This window comes from Monodelphis domestica, chromosome 3, assembly GCF_027887165.1.
Source record: "Monodelphis domestica isolate mMonDom1 chromosome 3, mMonDom1.pri, whole genome shotgun sequence".
Lineage (NCBI taxonomy): Eukaryota > Metazoa > Chordata > Mammalia > Didelphimorphia > Didelphidae > Monodelphis > Monodelphis domestica.
In genome coordinates, this window is record NC_077229.1 from 78,686,694 (window position 1) to 78,703,782 (window position 17,089).

At 37.2% G+C, this 17,089-nt stretch overlaps 1 protein-coding gene across 5 annotated transcripts in view; it reads right to left on the minus strand.

Annotated features, from left to right (window-relative positions):
* Positions 1 to 17,089, minus strand: part of PWWP3A (PWWP domain containing 3A, DNA repair factor) — a 29,710-nt gene continuing 12,621 nt past the window's right edge. For all 5 annotated transcript variants that reach the window (XM_056822243.1, XM_016432240.2, XM_007489353.3 and 2 more), the window contains 9 exons: positions 16,941 to 17,045; positions 15,849 to 15,919; positions 12,802 to 12,878; positions 11,384 to 11,444; positions 8,542 to 8,617; positions 7,732 to 7,782; positions 5,661 to 6,097; positions 3,890 to 3,978; positions 1 to 180 (listed from right to left, as the gene is read on the minus strand). In XM_056822243.1, the coding sequence (XP_056678221.1) occupies positions 114 to 180; positions 3,890 to 3,978; positions 5,661 to 6,097; positions 7,732 to 7,782; positions 8,542 to 8,617; positions 11,384 to 11,444; positions 12,802 to 12,878; positions 15,849 to 15,919; positions 16,941 to 17,045 (1,034 nt within the window). In that variant the 3' untranslated portion in view covers positions 1 to 113. The remainder of the gene's footprint in view (positions 181 to 3,889; positions 3,979 to 5,660; positions 6,098 to 7,731; positions 7,783 to 8,541; positions 8,618 to 11,383; positions 11,445 to 12,801; positions 12,879 to 15,848; positions 15,920 to 16,940; positions 17,046 to 17,089) is intronic.

The following is a 17,089-nucleotide window of genomic DNA, read 5'->3' on the forward strand; positions in this document are numbered from 1 at the left end:
TTAATTTTATACAGAATTTTACTCTTACTAACTATACCTATAAGTTGACTTAGAATACATAGGTTTCCTTTTATGGTTTTGACACATCTAGATACATTTCTGGAGAAGCTGGTTCAGTCTGCATCAGTAAAAGTTCCTTTCTTTTTCTCCAGAAGTTCTTTATTAAATATTTCTCTTTCCCTAAAGGAAACAAACATTAAGTCAGGATTCAGTTATATCAAAGGATATTTTATTTTTAAACTATTATGAATTGTCATCTTTAAAATAATAAAATTCTTCAATGAAAGCATAAACCATTACATATTTGTTAAATTTATTTATTAACTACACCCTTAAAATAATGTCTATAATGATGTCTATATGTCTATAAAATAATGTCTATAATAAAATAATGTCTATAATGTCTATAATGTCAATGAAAGCATAAACCATTACATATTTGTTCAATTTATTTATTAACTACACCCTTAAAATAATGTCTATAATGTCTATAACAAACAAGGTATATATACTTTGGAAATGATTTTCTCCTATTTCATGGAGTGTATCCCAAAGAAAAGAGTTTTGAATCAGAAAATGGGCACCTGACCTCTCCCTCTGCCACTTCCCAGATATGTGACTTTCATAGTCACCTCTTCATTTGCAAAATGAAGCTCGAGCTACTTCACAGGGTAGTAGTAAGGATAGCTTTTAAAGTATGAAAAGTTCTTTGGAACCATAAACTTCTTTATACATTTTATATTGCAGGATCAATAACCAAATTTGGTTTTATGTATGTATATGTATTATATTCAACACAACGAATTTATTGTATATTCATTCCAAGGTATTCTTAGATAAGTACATATCACAAATGTATAGCATAAAACCATCATCTGAATATCAAACTTAATTCTCTTCCCTATTCCTTTACTTTAATAGTTCATTATGGTTACTTCAGACATAATTTAAAGTTAAAAAAAAACTAAATAAACAAACAACCAGCTACCACGTTTTAGCTATAAACAATTTCACTAGAATTTCTATCCCACTTTTTCAAGTTTATATTATTATCCCCATTTTATAAAGGAGGAAACACAGGTATACTATTTATTTACTAAGTTTCTGCATTGTATTTTGTCCTGTGTTTGGTGCTGGGGGAAGAGATGCTCCAAAGGTAACAACAAAATAGCCTATTTTCTTAGCCAGGAAATAGTTGAGGCAGTGCTCACATGGACATCTTCTGAATTTTAAAGTCCCACTGTTTTGTCCACTATGCTGAGCTGTCTCCCTAATTCCTAAAGTCTAGGTCCTGCCAAGTAAGGAAATAATTTCTGGAAAAAAAAAGTTAAATTGTCTAGATGAAGTAATTTGGGGAAAGATTCCAAGTGAAAGAGGGGAATGAATTGGCCAATGTAATGCTGGGACTGGCAGCAGACTAAAGTTAAGAGGGCCTGAGATTTGAGCATAACAAGAGACCTTAGAGGTTCCCAGTCCAATACTCTCATTTTATAAATGTGGGAAATGAAGGCTCAAAAAGTAAGGGGCTGATGGGTAGCTCAGTGGAATAGGAGCCAGGCCTAAACATGGGAGGTCCTAAATTCAAATCTAGCCTCAGATACTTCTCAGCTATGTGACCCTGGGCAAGTCACTTCACCCCCAATGCCTAACCTTTTACTGCTCTTCTACCTTGGAACCAACACACTATTGATTCTAAGACAGAAGGTGGGGGTTAAAAAAAAAAAAGTAAGGGGCTGGAGCCCTAAGAGAATAGCTTCCACTTCAATGCTTTTCCCACAAGTGCATAGCCTGTCTTCAGAAGGAAGTCTTGCAATTATCATCTTACTGTTTGCAATTGTCAGCTTACTACTAGTGTGACCTAGTCCAAGTTTCTCAATGTCCCTAGGCCTCACTTCCAGCACCTATCAAATGTGTGTGAGTGAAGACTGGATTGTTCCTGAGGTCCATTGCCTATTGAGATGTAGGATATTATAACTTGAAGCAAATTGAGAAGCTTTGTGACTCAATTTCATCTGCAATATGAGGGGTTTAGAGAAGATTCCCTTCTAATTTTTTGTTATTCTTCACTAAGATTAACAATCATCTTAAAAAGAAGTCAAATTTAAGTTTTTATTGGGCAGTTTAACATTCAGATCTTAACTTCAAGAAGAGTTTCCAAGAATCACAACACTGGATTGGTTAAATCTGTTTTTCAGTGGGACCTCTTAGCTAATTAACCATCCATAATGGGTAACTAGCTGGCTATTTTCAGAAATTACACAATGAGGCTATGACTATATGATTTCAGAACTTCAAACTCATTTCTTCCCATGAAGTTTGTCCAGAGAAACAACCAATAACCTAATGATCTATGATTCTAACCCACCTGATCAACTTAACACTTTAAAAAGTCTTCTACTTAAGACTGATCAAATTCCGCTTTTGTCTTCAACCTGTCACTTGGCTTGTTAATTATGCACAGTTCACTTGAAAAGCATTGGTGATAGGCTCAAAGATTTGATTAGGCATTGAGTCCTTAGCTCCTAATTAACTATTTGAACTTAAATCCAAGACTAAACACCCTAGTTTTCAACAATGTTTTGAAGAAACATTCTGCCTGACTGATCTGGATCATTAGGAGTTTACCCATAAACAAAAAGAGCATCGCCTGATTTTCTTATTATAAACCAATATATAATGGGGACACAGGTAGGCTGGTAAATATTTAACAACCAGCTCTTAGAGTTGGGAATATATGTGCATTTTACAGTTTAATCTGCATTGTTAACATTTTCTCTTTTACTTAGTCTAGATAATCAAGACGATAACAAATCAAGTCCTGATTAGTAGCATTTGCTGATTTCTGAAGTATAAATGCTCAAATTTAACAATTGGCTCTCAGGAGCTGGCTCCAGCACGTTCCTCAAAGGGACCATTCAATCTCGATATTGTGATACTCTAATAAAAATAAATCCCCATGAAAATGAAAGAGGAGACCAAGTATTTATTAGTCCTGACTTGTTAATTAATATTAAGTATCAGTTCCAAGGCAGAAAAGGGTAAGGGCTAGGGAATTGGGGTTAAGTAACCTGCCCAGGGTCATACAGCTAAGAAGTGTCTAAGGCCATATTTGAACCAGGACTTCCCATCTCCAGGCCTGGTGCTCTATGCTCCCTGACTTTTCTTTAAGGTCCTCAACCCGAATTAATCCTTATTTTCAGAATCATATAACCCATTCTAGGAACTAACCACAGTATATGAACTACAGTATCATAACTGCCTAATGTTAACTTGAATCTATGTCTTCCTTATTCAAAAGGCTGGCTTTCTTTTTTACTACTCCACACAATCCTCTCCTTAATTAGTTAAATTCACAAAATAAATTGCCTCAAAATATTAGCCAGGAGATTGGGGAGGGGGGGAATAGTTGGTAACAATATAATAATCCACACCAAAAGCAAACCAACAAGTGGAGAAGTTAAGGTTGCCAAATTTCAAGTACTACCTCAGATAACAAATGATGGTTACAATGTATTAAGTGAAATACTTGTTGGGACAAGCTTGTGTCTTATACCTTTTATTATTTTTTTCCCATTTGAATTAGGTTATTTAGTCAATTTAGAACATTATTCCTTGGTTACAATAATCACATTATTTCCCTCCCTACCCTCCCTCCACCTTTCCCACAGCCAACGTGCAATTTCATTGGGTATTACTTGGGTCCTTGATCAGAACCTATTTCCATGTTGTTGGTGTTTGTACTAGGATGTTCATTTAGTCTACATCCTCATGCCTTATACCTTTTAGAGAATAAATAGAGATCATTCAAAATTAAATTATAATCATTGATGGAAACAAAAAATTTGGAGATTTCTTTTTAAATGGTCTGAAAATACTACCAGCTTCATACCTTTCACTCAGAGATGGTCCTTTTATGTATTTTTCTTCAGCTTTCTGGTAGTCTATTTGGTCAATCACAGATATTGCATAAATGATTGCCTGAAAAAGATAATGCATAACACTTCACAGTAAAGGGAAAGCATCATGTTTTGTATTAGTTAATCTGTGTCTCTGTGGATGCTTTTAGTTTATCTTTAAATAAGGAATTCAGAAATCCTTCACTTAGGGGAAGACTTCATAACACTGGGAATAAAAAAATCAGTGTTCATCATACTAAGAAAATGAGAGAGTGAGAATTTCAGAAGCTTTGATCATATTTGAAAATGTAAACTTAAAGAAAAAAAATGAGTAATTTGAAATTGACTTTCAAAGGTGGCTTCAGGCTTAGATTCATTTTCTTACTGCTACCCCAACCTCAGCACCCAATTCCTGCCAGCCAGAATCTAAAGATAGAGGTAGCTAGGTGGTATTCCCAGCTGTGTGACCCTGGGCAAGTAACTTAACACCAGTTGCCTAGTCCTTACTGCTCTTTTGCCTTGGAACCAATACTCAGTATTGAGTCTCAGACAGAAGGTGAGGGTTTAAATTAAAAAAAAAAAAAAAGGAATCTGAAGATAATAGAACCATTATATTTTTGCTCAGATGTGGAGTCAGGTCACCCAGCCAGGTATACAGAGTAAACTATATCAGAAAATTACAATGTCAGAACAATACTGTTTACTATACATTAAGAAGTATCTGATAATAAATACTCTGATCATTCCTAGAATTTAGTCCAACCCATTATTGAGAGAAATCTTTTCTACAACAGCCCTGATAAACATTCACCCAGCCTCTGCTTGAATAATCCATTGACAAGGAACCATGCCGAGATAGCCAATTCATATTTAGACCTCTCCAATTTTTGGTTAAGTTCTCCCTTACATTGAACTGAAATCTGCCTCTCTGAGATTCCCACATATTGCTCCATATGAAGCCAAGCAGAACAAATCTAATTTTTTTAACATGTTAACTTGAAAACACTTGAAGACAGGTAATTTCCCACAAAGTCTTCTCTTCTCCAAGTCAAATTTCTTAGTTCTTTTAACCACTTTTGTAGGAGATGGTTTCTAGTTCCCTTAATATCCTTACTCACCACCCTCCATAGCCCAGTACTTTCCCAAAATGTGGCACTCAGAACTGGTTATAATAGAGTAGATGAGGTCCCACTAGGTATGAAGATGGCTGGAATCCCATCTCCCTCATACTGGACAATATGACTGTTATGTTAGCCCATCCAAAGAGCTGCAAGAGCACATACAAGATACACCTGGCTCACTTTACTATGTCATTAAAGGGAAATGTTTAATTATAAATTGGATGTCTATTCAGTCACCAGCTGCAAAATGGCCAAGAGATTTGATATAATGGTGAAAACCCGCTTACACAGTGAAGACTTCTGATGGCACTAGAGAGAAAACAGGTTCTAATCATTGGAAAACTGATTTACAATCTCCAAAATAGATGTTCCATGCTGCCAGCATTCTAAGTTACACGTATAAGCTTTTTGGGTAAGACTGCAGGGACAGCTCAGCAGTGCCTACTTAATTAAAATGTATTTTCAAACATATTTCAGTTTCTACATAAAGAACCTTCAGACTGCTGTGCTGAGCAAAATGGTACAGCACTTAAACTCTTCAGCTCAATCATCACTTAATCCTAGGAGTAGGGGATCTTGCTGGGCCAACGGGCAGGAGAACCCCAAGCCAAAAAATCAGAATCTGATAAAGTCAGCAACTTACTTCAGGCAAAAGAACATCCAGAATAAATTTTATTCTATCGCCATTTATTAGCGTCAGCATTTTGCTGTCTATTTCTTGATAGACTCCTTGTAAATATTTCACCACAAGGTCCAACTGCTCATCATCCTCAAGGTATGTTTCAACACACGTCACATACTGACTTGAATTCAAAAATTCTTTCAGCCACTTGGATTCTTTTCTGCTTTTTAAAATAGCCAAAAGATGGTTCTCTGCCCCTTTTTCATTCACGATATATTCCACTAACTTCTCATTGGCTTTGTCTCTGGCAGCCCTCATTCGATCTGGTAGGACTTTCTTGAAGGGCTGCTTCTTGTTTGTGGGGGTTTCGGGCAGACCATCTTCTGAGTCTTCCTTGTTTGGGATGGGAAACATTGTTTTGTTGGACTCTTGTTGGATTACTTTCCTCACAGGACAACCTAAAAGGTAAACCAGCTTTTAGAGTAAAATAGTTTACCATTCAAACTTATAGCAAAAAATAAAGACATTCAGGAGGTAAACCCTAGTTTTTTCCCCCAGGGGATAAACATGATTTTGTAAACACACTGAGGTTTTCGATTTTCACAGAGAACTGCCAAGAAGGGGAAGACTTCAAGTCCTGTAGGCAGGCTGTTTCAACAGCTTTCAGCTTTTGTACTCTCGAAATGGTCCTCCAAATATCCAATTCTGAGTCATAACAAGAAGGAGCTTCTCCTACATGCAGGGAAATGGCTGTTGGCTGGTCCCTCCATATTAGCTACTACTCACATTTCTATCCTCACTTTCAGATTAGGCAGTGCAGTACTTTACTCATGACTACTCCATGAGATAAGTAGTTTCCTCATTATCTAAATGAGGAAACAGAGGCCTGGAAATTAAATGACTTGCCTGTGATCACACAGCTAATAAATGCTGGACTAGGGCCAAGTGATGAAGCAAGACTGTCAGTATACAAAGCCACTGGACTAGTCCAGATCTCTGCACATCAGCTAGAACTAGGTTTCTTGGCTAATCAGCAAGGGGCTAGCCTCCCACGAGCTCTGCTTCCTATCACCTATAGCTTTTCCAATATTCCTTTCCTCTATTCCACTCCTGCCCAAGGATGTCATGCCTACAGTCCAATGTAATTGGGGGCTGGGGGTGGGAGAATAGATGGAATAAACTCAGCTCTGGATGAATAATTACCAGAGAGACTGATTTTCTTTCTGCCCATAAACACAAAGTCCCAAATCAGCTTTCACCAGCCTGTGGTTCCCTCTAGGGAGGGGGTTGGGCTCTTAGGGAACTGGAGCCAGGTGGCACTGGTCCAACAAATATTCTCTCAGCAGTAGGGGAATCATGCCCCCAGAGAGTCTGGCTAACTTCAGTGAAGCAATTAACAGAGCAAAGTACTGCAACTAATGAAGAACTCTTCTTTTGACAGAATTCCTGATCCTTCATGAGAAGGATCTATCCACTTTTCACATTGCCAAATTAACTTCAGTGGAGTAGGAGAAAGATCCCAACATCTCAAACAACTAAATCACTCAAACTCCTTTTTCATGGCAGGAGGAATGAATGTCACAAATCAATAAGTTAGTAACAAAATTTATACAAACGTATTATGTTTTACATAAGCCCCACTCAAAATCAGGGTAACTATGAAAGATTTCATTAACTTGTTATCAGCAGAGATTTTTCTTTAAACAGTGTCTCCACTGACCACAGAGGTACATTGGGTATTTCTTACCCAGGCCTGTGAACAAGAGCCACAGAAACAGTCCTGGTGGAAGTGGCACTCCCTCCCACCTCAGCTCTGGGCAGCTAGGTTGGGGGATGTGCTGACTTCTGTGGGAATCTAGGAGGAGCCTCCACTGTGCCAAACTCCCAACCCACGCTAGAATGGAAACTGCCCTGAGGGCACCAAATTCAAACTCTGTCCCAGAGGCCAATTTACCCTGAGTAGACATGGGAAAGTCCGCAAGAACACCTGCTATGGTGACTTCTTAGTCTCTAAGAGTCCACTGGATGGCATGAAATACTTCTGTGTTTTTGAAGGATAAGGAAAGAATTAGCAAAGTGTAGTTGTACTTACTAATATCAGCAGAGTAATATTCCAGGAAAGATCCTGTGAAAGAACCACAACCTGTGAAAAAGAAAAAGGTGATGTTTATACAAATGGCTAGTTACTTAGGAAGCATTTTTTCTAAATCAAAATACCTGGTGTTTGAGTATTTGCTATTCTAAGACTGACCCAGACAGCCTTTGTCCAGTCTTAAATGAGAAGGTTGTAATAGAAAACGCTTATTATTTTGGGACTGGGCTAGTCAAAGCAATATTTAGTATTTTTTCCAAGTGTAAGCCTCCCTAGAGGTGAACAGATAGAGCAAAGCTTGGATTCAAACGTCCTCCTTGTGCAGACTTCAAGGAGAAACTAAGCCCTTTGTTTAAACCAGACTCTTCTCTTTTTTTTCAGATGGGAGCTTATGTTATTAATGCACATCCCAGTTCATTTACCTTGTCATAATGTTCTAGAATATACCATATAGTAAAATTCTAGTTACCTGGGAGATACTCTCCTGAGTAGGTCCCATATGTCCTCTAAGGCTTTGGAAAATAAGAAATGTTCACATAAGAAAAATAACCTAGAGGGATCATAAAGTATAACTCCCCACTTTTAGACCTATTTTGTTCTTAATAATTTTTAGAAAAAGGGATCCTACAATCTCCCACACCCTAAAGAGCCCTCAGTTCTCAAGAGATTCTTCTTTTCTCTAAACTAAATGAATCTAAACATACCTCAGAGCTCATTTCCTTCTGTCCTACCCTTTGTGGAGTATTATTAACAAATTTTAAAGGCTTTGATACTCTAATTTTACTAATGGCACTGCTTTCCCCTGCTTACCAATTCGAACTCTGTAGTCAGAAATCAGTGTGATACACCAGTCAACAGCCTGACTGTAATCCTCCTTGGCTTTATCCTGTAATCAAAATCCATCAGTTTAGCATTAATAAAGTCCACAAGTGACTGAGTATCTGAATAAAACACAATAAACATTTGGTATGTATGAAGTGAAAAGTGGAAGAAAAGCTGGAAAAGCTTATTCAGCAAGTGGAGAGTTCCTTTCCAATTTCATCTTCCAACAGAGAAACACAGTCTTATGCCTTGTGAAGGCTGCTTTAGTAAACGATAGCTCTAGCAAGTCTTTAAGGAAAAAAAGTCCTCTCTAAGGGTGAATTAACCCCCTCCCACACTACTCCAGGAGGCCTGCTTGTCCCAACTTGGTAAAGGGCCCCAGCGCAAGATCAATTACTGGCCTGACCCAGCTGCTCCGCACGCTTCCGTTTCCATCAACAACCTTCCTTTCACAATTCACCTAATTTCAGACAGCTTTCTTTTAAGGTTATATGCAATTAAAGCTCATCTTTCTGAGCAGCTGTTGCTAGATAAAAGCAGAGCTTGCAGCCTCAAGAAAAAGGGGTTAATCATTTAAGCTTTGGCACGTTAAGTAGCAGACACCAGAGCTGTACAGAGCAGAGCTGGGTTGCAGACAATTCACAAGGGCTGAAGAAAAGGGCCCCGTTACGGTATGGATTTCTAGAAGCATTTGCCACAGTCTGTTCCTACTGAACCTCAATGCCTACTGAATTTAGTGTGGAGGAAGAATATTGTACTGTACGCTGCAGAACTATGACAAGGACACAAAGACCCAGAAGAATAAATGGATGGAACTTCGAAGAATCAGCCTCCACATTATGTATCTTAAACATTCAGGGTAAAACAGGGTGAGTGAGTAAGTAAGCCACATCTTCAATAATAGTACTTACTTCCTGTTAATTTAACAAAGAAATGCCCCAACATTAATGATGACGTGACACAACTGTGTATCCTTAACTCCCCAACTTTCAAACTGTTGAATATTGTTTCTAAGCATAACCAGATGGCCAAATATTTGTGCCCATTTCATATCATAGTTGATTATATTGAAGAATTGGTTCAGCATACTCTACATTTTCTAGTTGGCCAAGATGTTGTTTTATTCATAGTTTTAAGGGGATAAGCATTCAAATACAGACACGGAATATTAGTGTGTAGTGCTGTCCTGGACGGCACTTCTTGTTTGGGCTGGAACAAGAGTCATATTTTGAGAAGGCAAAAGAAAAAATCAAAAGGGAATGGTACAAAGTTAGATTAATGAAGATATACAAAGTAGATTTGGTGAGGCTTAGCAGCCAAGTGGAGTATTCTGAGAAAAAGGTTACATGTTAATGGATAATTGATTATAGCAAATTAAGCAAGTGCTTTCCATCATTTTGCTTAGATATGGCAAAGATTCCCCATGAGAAAACACTTTCCCTTAGTCCTTCAGGATAGCAATCTCTAGTCTACCCATAGCCTTTTAAAGGTAAGGTCAAGTTCTCTAGAAGTACAACAAAGTAAGACAGGTCTAGAATCCTTATTCCACAATTAGAAAGAACTATATTCTCTTAAAGAGTGATCAGGTGTGCGATAAAGGAATAAGAAAAAAAAAAGTAAAATTGTTACATCCCTGGGCATGGAGATGTATTTTTAAGTAATATTATAATACTCAAGAGCTGAGATTTTTACCAGTGTGGGTATGAAACACATATCAAAGACCCTTCCCCACTTTAGTTAAATCCTTTAGGTTTCTCAAGTTTTGCTGGCCAAAAACCATTTAATTTGGGAGATCAACTTTCTGGTCCCAGACTTCTCTGCACTTAGCTGGGCTAGTCCTCCTATAAAAGATAAAAAGTACAAAGGACTGCACCATTACCTCAGAAGCCACTTTTATATTATAAAAATGAATGGCTCCTTCTACATACCTGTTAAAAAGTCCAAATTTGAAAAGAGATGAACTCCCTCCCTACAGCCAAACCTGGAGAGTCACTGAACACCAGTCATCTACTCCAAGTATGTTTACTGATGGACAAGGATGGGAGTGGAGGGGAGGTCAATCATGAATAGAGCTCAAACCAAGAAATCATTCAGTTTTTAAGGCAAGAAGTAATAGTATTGATAACTGAATTTATATTAAGCACATGATGTTTTATTGCCAGTGTGTGTAAATGGGTACAGACTCCTTTAAAAGAGATCTGGCAGTTAAGGTTGCAGTGGCAGAAGGAGGTTTTGACTGAAGTTACCAAATCTGAAAAGAGTCTGGAATGAAAATGATTTCAACTAATAGATTGTGGATCACCGTCGGCCAACAGCCAGTTGTAAAGAAAATTAATATCTTAAGCCTGGCTAAGAAAAACTGAGTGGTACAGTGGAAAAATCATGAGCTAGATACCTGGATTCTTCATCTTGCTCACACATGGGACCTCATTTGAGTTTGACTGTTTTCTCTGAACCTATTCTATAAAATGAAGGGGCTAGCCTAGTTTTGACTTGATCTAAAAGAATAAAGACCACCCCCTCTACCACAGAAGGATCTTTAAAAATTTTTATTTTATTTTTTACACCAATTACATGTAATAACAAATTCCCACACACGTTTTCCTAAGTTATATGATTGAACTTATCTTCCTCCCTCCTTTCCCTTCCCCCTTCTGGTACTGGCATGCTATTTGACCCAGAAGGATCTTGCCAACTTTCCCAATTCATCAGAGCCAGCCTTGGGGGTCTCATATCTACTTTAGACACTTATTTTATAGAGTTGCATCTTTCAGGTAATATGTTTATAAGGAATAGGAATTTAAAGAAATAAAATCTTTATCCCACCTACCATTAGCTCCTGCTTTTCTTCACAATCAAAGTGCTTTAATCTTCTAAGACCTACTGTAAACCTTGAGGAAACAAAGGCATGAAGGGGTCACAGGAGTGAATTGTTAGACAAACTAGGTAAACAGCATGGTATTTTTCTCCCTCTATTAACATGACAGTCTGAGGTCTTTTAAAATAACATTCAGTGTATTTTGCCTAAGCTATTTTCTTTTTTTCTCTACTCCCCTACTGCCTTCCCCCCTACCTGGTGGTCTTAATTGAGATTGCCTTTGGAATAAGAACCCTGTTTCTTAGAGGTGCAACCCAAAGTACCAAACAAATCACTATTAAAACCTCTTAAAGGCAGCACCAGCTAGATCTAGGCCCCGTACACCAAATTCATGAAAATGTAGTCAACAGAATTATCTAGTCAATAAGGGAGCATAAAAATTTCACATTATTTACACTGTGGCTTTTTAAAAAATGTATTTACTTTCTGGATTTATCTCTTCCCGTAGAAGGAAAGCACTTCTGGTTTTAGTATTTACTGAACTGGCAATATAAAAGTCAGAGCAAGAACAATTCCTCCAGAGATCTATGTGGGACTGCTAAGTCTGAGAGGCTCTGGTTTTTCTGTCTTACAAAGTCATTGAAGCAAGGCTTTTAAAGGCCCAATTGGCTCACAAATTACTTATAACAGCTTCACTGTTTTCTTTACTTTTCTTAGTTGTCTGGTTAAAATAACCATATTTTAAATAGTAATAATAATCAAAAGTAGCACTGATATAGCAAACATTTTGCAGATAAAATCTCATTTTCACCAAGGACTCACATTTATTCAGATGTCAAGTTTTACAAAGTTTTCTCTGATAGCCACACTATAAAAGAGGCAAGCTACTATGATGGAAAGAGCATAAGACCTGGACTGAACCCCAGCTCTGATACCAGCTGGGTGCTCTCTGGCTCTTGTGATGAAAGGGTCTCACCAACCTTAAATGTGAATCATTATTAGCAACATAATACGAACTATCAGCAGCCCCACCATACAAATGAGGACAGTGGGCTCCAAGAGGTTAATGACTTGCCCAAGCAGAGTGGTCATACAACCTAGGGCTTCTGACTTCAAACTCAATGATCAGCTCCACTACATCACAAATAACCTTTCAAAATGTGTTGGCCCTTTGGTTGGTTCTGAGTAGCTCAAAATGGTTTTTCACACCCAGGTGGGGTGCATTTGGCCATTGTAAAATTAGAAAAATTGGGCCATTTGCAGTCTTATCTTCAAATGACCAGATTTTTACACATAGGCCAAAACACATTCTTATTAGTCAGTAGTATAATCCCTGCAGCAACATGCACACAGAAAGCATTTAAGATCCCAAGATTTTTCAAAAGATGTCCCTTCAGGTGACAGCTTCCAAAAGCCATTATTATTTTTACCCTCTCTTTTTTGGATTCATATTTTCTTCGATATATAATATACTTGCTTTCTTATCCTTCCGCATTACACTTTTTACCTGTAGAAGAATTCAAGAAAAAAAGATGCTTTTATTTTTAGAAAATTGCATCATAGAAAATTACATAAGTATTTTCTGTATTATCCTACTGAATGTTATGGACAACCCCATGATATAAAGAAAATATGATTCAAATCTGCCCTCTGACACTTCCTAGCTATGTAACCCTGGGCCAGTCACTTCATCCCCATTGCCTAGCCCTTACTGCTCTTTTGCCTTAGAACCAATACACAGTATTGATTCTAACAGAAGACAGAAGAGTTTGGAGAAAAAAAAAAGAAAATATGACAAGATGCACTGTCTACGGTAAGAATAACCTCATCCACATGATCAGTAAAAAATACATCTGAGGGGGGAAGCTAGTTAAGTAGCTAAGTAGATTGAGAGCCAGGTCCAGAGATGGAAAATCCTAAATTCAAATCTGGTCTCAGCCACTTCCTAGCTGGGTGACCCTGGGCAAGTCACTTAACCCCCATTGCTTAGCCCTTACCACTCTTCTGCCTTGGAGCCAATACACAAAATTCATTCTAAAATACAAAGTAAGGATTTAAAAAAACACACTGAAACATAGTAAGGGAGTTTTACATGTTTCCCCCCTAATTAAAAAGAGATATATAACCTAGTATAACTCCTAGGGTTGGACTCATATCTAAGGAAACAGCTCCTTCACCCCTAAAATATCTTCTTCAACTAGTTTGCCATCCTATCTGAAGTTCCCTAGTCTTCATTCCCCCTGGCTAAGGTACTAAGGGGTATTAAAAAGTATAGTTAAGGGTAATGTGTTAGTCATTAACACAAACATTCCAATTCAATCAGAGATGGTCAGTCCTTTAGCAAAACTTTGGAGAATGAAATGGAATATATACTCAAGTTTTGGTTAGAAGAAGAGGCTCAGGGGCAACAGAGTGGTTCAGTGGATAGCCAGGTCTGGAGATGGGAGGTCCTGGATTCAAATTTGACCTCAGACACTTGCCAACTGTGTAACCTTGGGCAAGTCACTTAGCCCCAAATGCCTAGGCCTCAGCTGATACTTACTTAGCATTGATTCTAAGACAGAAGGTAAGGTTTTAAAAAGAAAAAAGGAAAAGAAGATGAAAGAAAATAAGAAAAAGAGGAAGTTTAAAAGATCTGAAACCTGCCCAGGATCATAGGTCTCTTGGGTCTTCATAGTAGGGGACCTTGGGCATAAGCGAGGACTAGGTGCCTGGAATAATCCTTAGCAACTTCTAAGACTAATGAGAGGTCTGGTTTGTAGAAAAAGCAAGGGCTAACAATGAACAATTCGAGTGTTGCTTCAATATCCTCCACCTAATAAAAAAATCAGAGGAAGACCTACAGAATCTCCATTGTGGAGGATTTGGGGACAAAAATCACAAAAGGTTGAAGTTTTAATGAATTCAGATCAGTAGAGAATGCATTCACATAAAACAAAGTCACAATCTATCAAAGTCAATAGCTAATAAACATTAAACTCCTACTATGGGCTAAGCACTGGGGAATACAAAGAAGAACAAGGTAGTCCCTACTCTCATGAAACTCAGTCTGATGGGGGTAGGCAACATGCAAACAAACAAGACATATACACAAGGTAAATTGGATGAATTGGAAAAAGAATCAAAGTAAGATGCCTTGTAAGGGAAGGGAGAATGCTGAAAAAAAGCCTGGAAGAGAAAAGAGAGCCTAGTGACCAAAACAAACTTTACTTACTTGACAATTGCCTTGACACCCTGAAACCTTCCTGATTTCATGCCATATTAATCAGTCATAATCTTAATAGTTATTTTAGGCTTCTTTCTCTATATTCCCTTAGTCCTTTTGGCCACAGGAAACAAATGTCTTAAGAGAAGCATTTTTTCTTGGTACTTAACAGAGCTAAATTTCCTAGGGAATAAATTTTTATTATTTGGAAGTATTAACCGAGTACTCTGTGAGTTCTTGCTTAATCAAGGTCCTGCTGTATTTTTAAAACAACAAGGTAAGCAGCCTTCAGCAGAGTCTTATGCTGTGAAAAAGCATCTTCTTGAACTGAGCAAGGCTAAACTAAATCTTTTGAGAAGACAAAAAACCAAGTGAGGGTGCTACAAATAGAGGTGATACAAGAGCAGAGGGGAACAAAATGGAGAAATAAATGAAAGTATGTAAAGCTGAGTAAATAGGGTTCATTGATCAATGTGTTGTCTGGCACATTCTAGGAAAAGAGTAACATTTGAATAGGAAAAATGTATCATAGCAAGTGTTTTATGTCTCTGCCTAGAAGTAACAAGAAGCTTAGTTCCTCAAAATCGAAACATTTCACCTACCCATGGCCCGCTGCAGTAATGTTGAACTCTAAGAGTGCAACAAAGTAGCAGGTCTAGAACTTCAGTTTCCACAATTATTTTTACTAGGGGGTTCCTTTAATATTTGAAAGAATAATTAACATAAAGATCGGAAAAATTTTAAGCTATTCAAAAATTTTAAAGTATTTGAAGACACAGCAAAAAAACTACCACGAGCCCTAAAATGACAAAGTGAGAGGAAAAGAGGAGATAAATGAAAGAAGTTCAACCATACAGTAAAAGATATCAATTCTACATTTAATTCAAACTGCAATCAATGATGAATTAACTGATGAGCACATTAACTCAACTCATGTCCTATAAAAGCTAACTGGGACCCACTGGGAGAAAATCCAGTTAAAATTATGCACTATTAAATAAGGTTCAATTTTGTTAAAGTTTTTCCAAGGCAAGCAAGATTCTGCTAGGCTTGCTTTAATCAATACAAAGAATCTGGGATTAGATTCGGCCAGTTAAATGACTCCCTGCAATCCTATTTACAATTTGCTTATAAAATTATCAATAAATACTACGAAAGTAAACTTTTGTGCAAGCCATGTCAGGTTAGCAAAATTCTCTCAGAAGGATGAAGCCCAAATTAATTAAGTTTTATTATACTTTACATTCAAAGGACAGATATGGTTATTCTTACCACTGCTGGCCAATAGGGATATTTTTGATATTTACACCAGACTAACATTCCAGCTTCTATGGAACATGGTTCTGAAGCACAGAAAAATATATGAAAAGGTGTCAGATGTTGGTCTACAAGTATCAGACAAGTGCAAATGAAAAATAGTATGACAAAAACAGTTTTTTAACTAGAAGCTAAAGTGGTTCTCCTACATTTAAAACGAAGTACTTAAAACTATAATGTAAATGGAAAGAACAAAAAAAAAAAGAAATTGAACACTGTCTAATAATATGATCAAGCAGGCTCTCCCCACCACCCCCAAGAGAGAAAGAAAACACTCCTCCCTATTTTTGCAGAGGTGGAAGGGAGCCTATGGAGGTAAAGTATTATATATACTCTCCAATTCCGGTGATGGGTTTTGGCAGTTTTGCTGAGCTACTTCTTTTTCCTCCCTTTCTTTCACTGGATAAAGAAGGAGAAGAGTATATTTGGAGATAAAGGCACTATCAAAACAACTGATACTAATAAAAATTTTAAATAAATATTTAATTATTTAATCACTGTCAATAAATGAAGCCAAAGAACCACCAATGAATGAATGGTTAAAAGAATTTGGTTCTATTTGCTTCTTGTAATCAGTGAACTGGATTAAACCCTCAATTGCTTAATTCCCTTTTGGATTGATGGACTCATCTTTCTGGATGTCTTGATTTTTAGCCATTTTCCATCGCACCGCCTTCCCACCCCCACCCCCCATAAGTTAGAGCTTACTGGACTTATATTATGTATTACATATAAAGAATAAAATCCTAACAGTGAGGGATGAATGAACTACCAATAATGATGGTAGAATTTCTTCCTTGGAGAATTTGAGAGATAAAATTAGTAGTTATTAGATGAAAATCTAAGTGCAGATCTGTATGAAATTTAGAGAACTACTAGATTGACCTTTTAAGATCCTTTACAGTTCTAGGACACTGCTAAGCAAATAAGCTAACAAGTAACGGACACCTGTCTTTAGTTTAAGATGTCAGAAATAGTTTTTTCGATATCACCAAATATACTTTAATGTTCCCAAACTCCCTTTCAATTGATCTAATTATTTCTTACCATGGTATAAAAGTATACTTGGAAGTTCTTCATCTTCGTCCTCTTCATCAACCACAGCAGTGTTAATAGTACTAAACTCCAATGACTCTTCAGAGGACTGAAGTTCTACAAATTAAGTTAGATTCAGATTTCATTTTGCCATTCTAAAA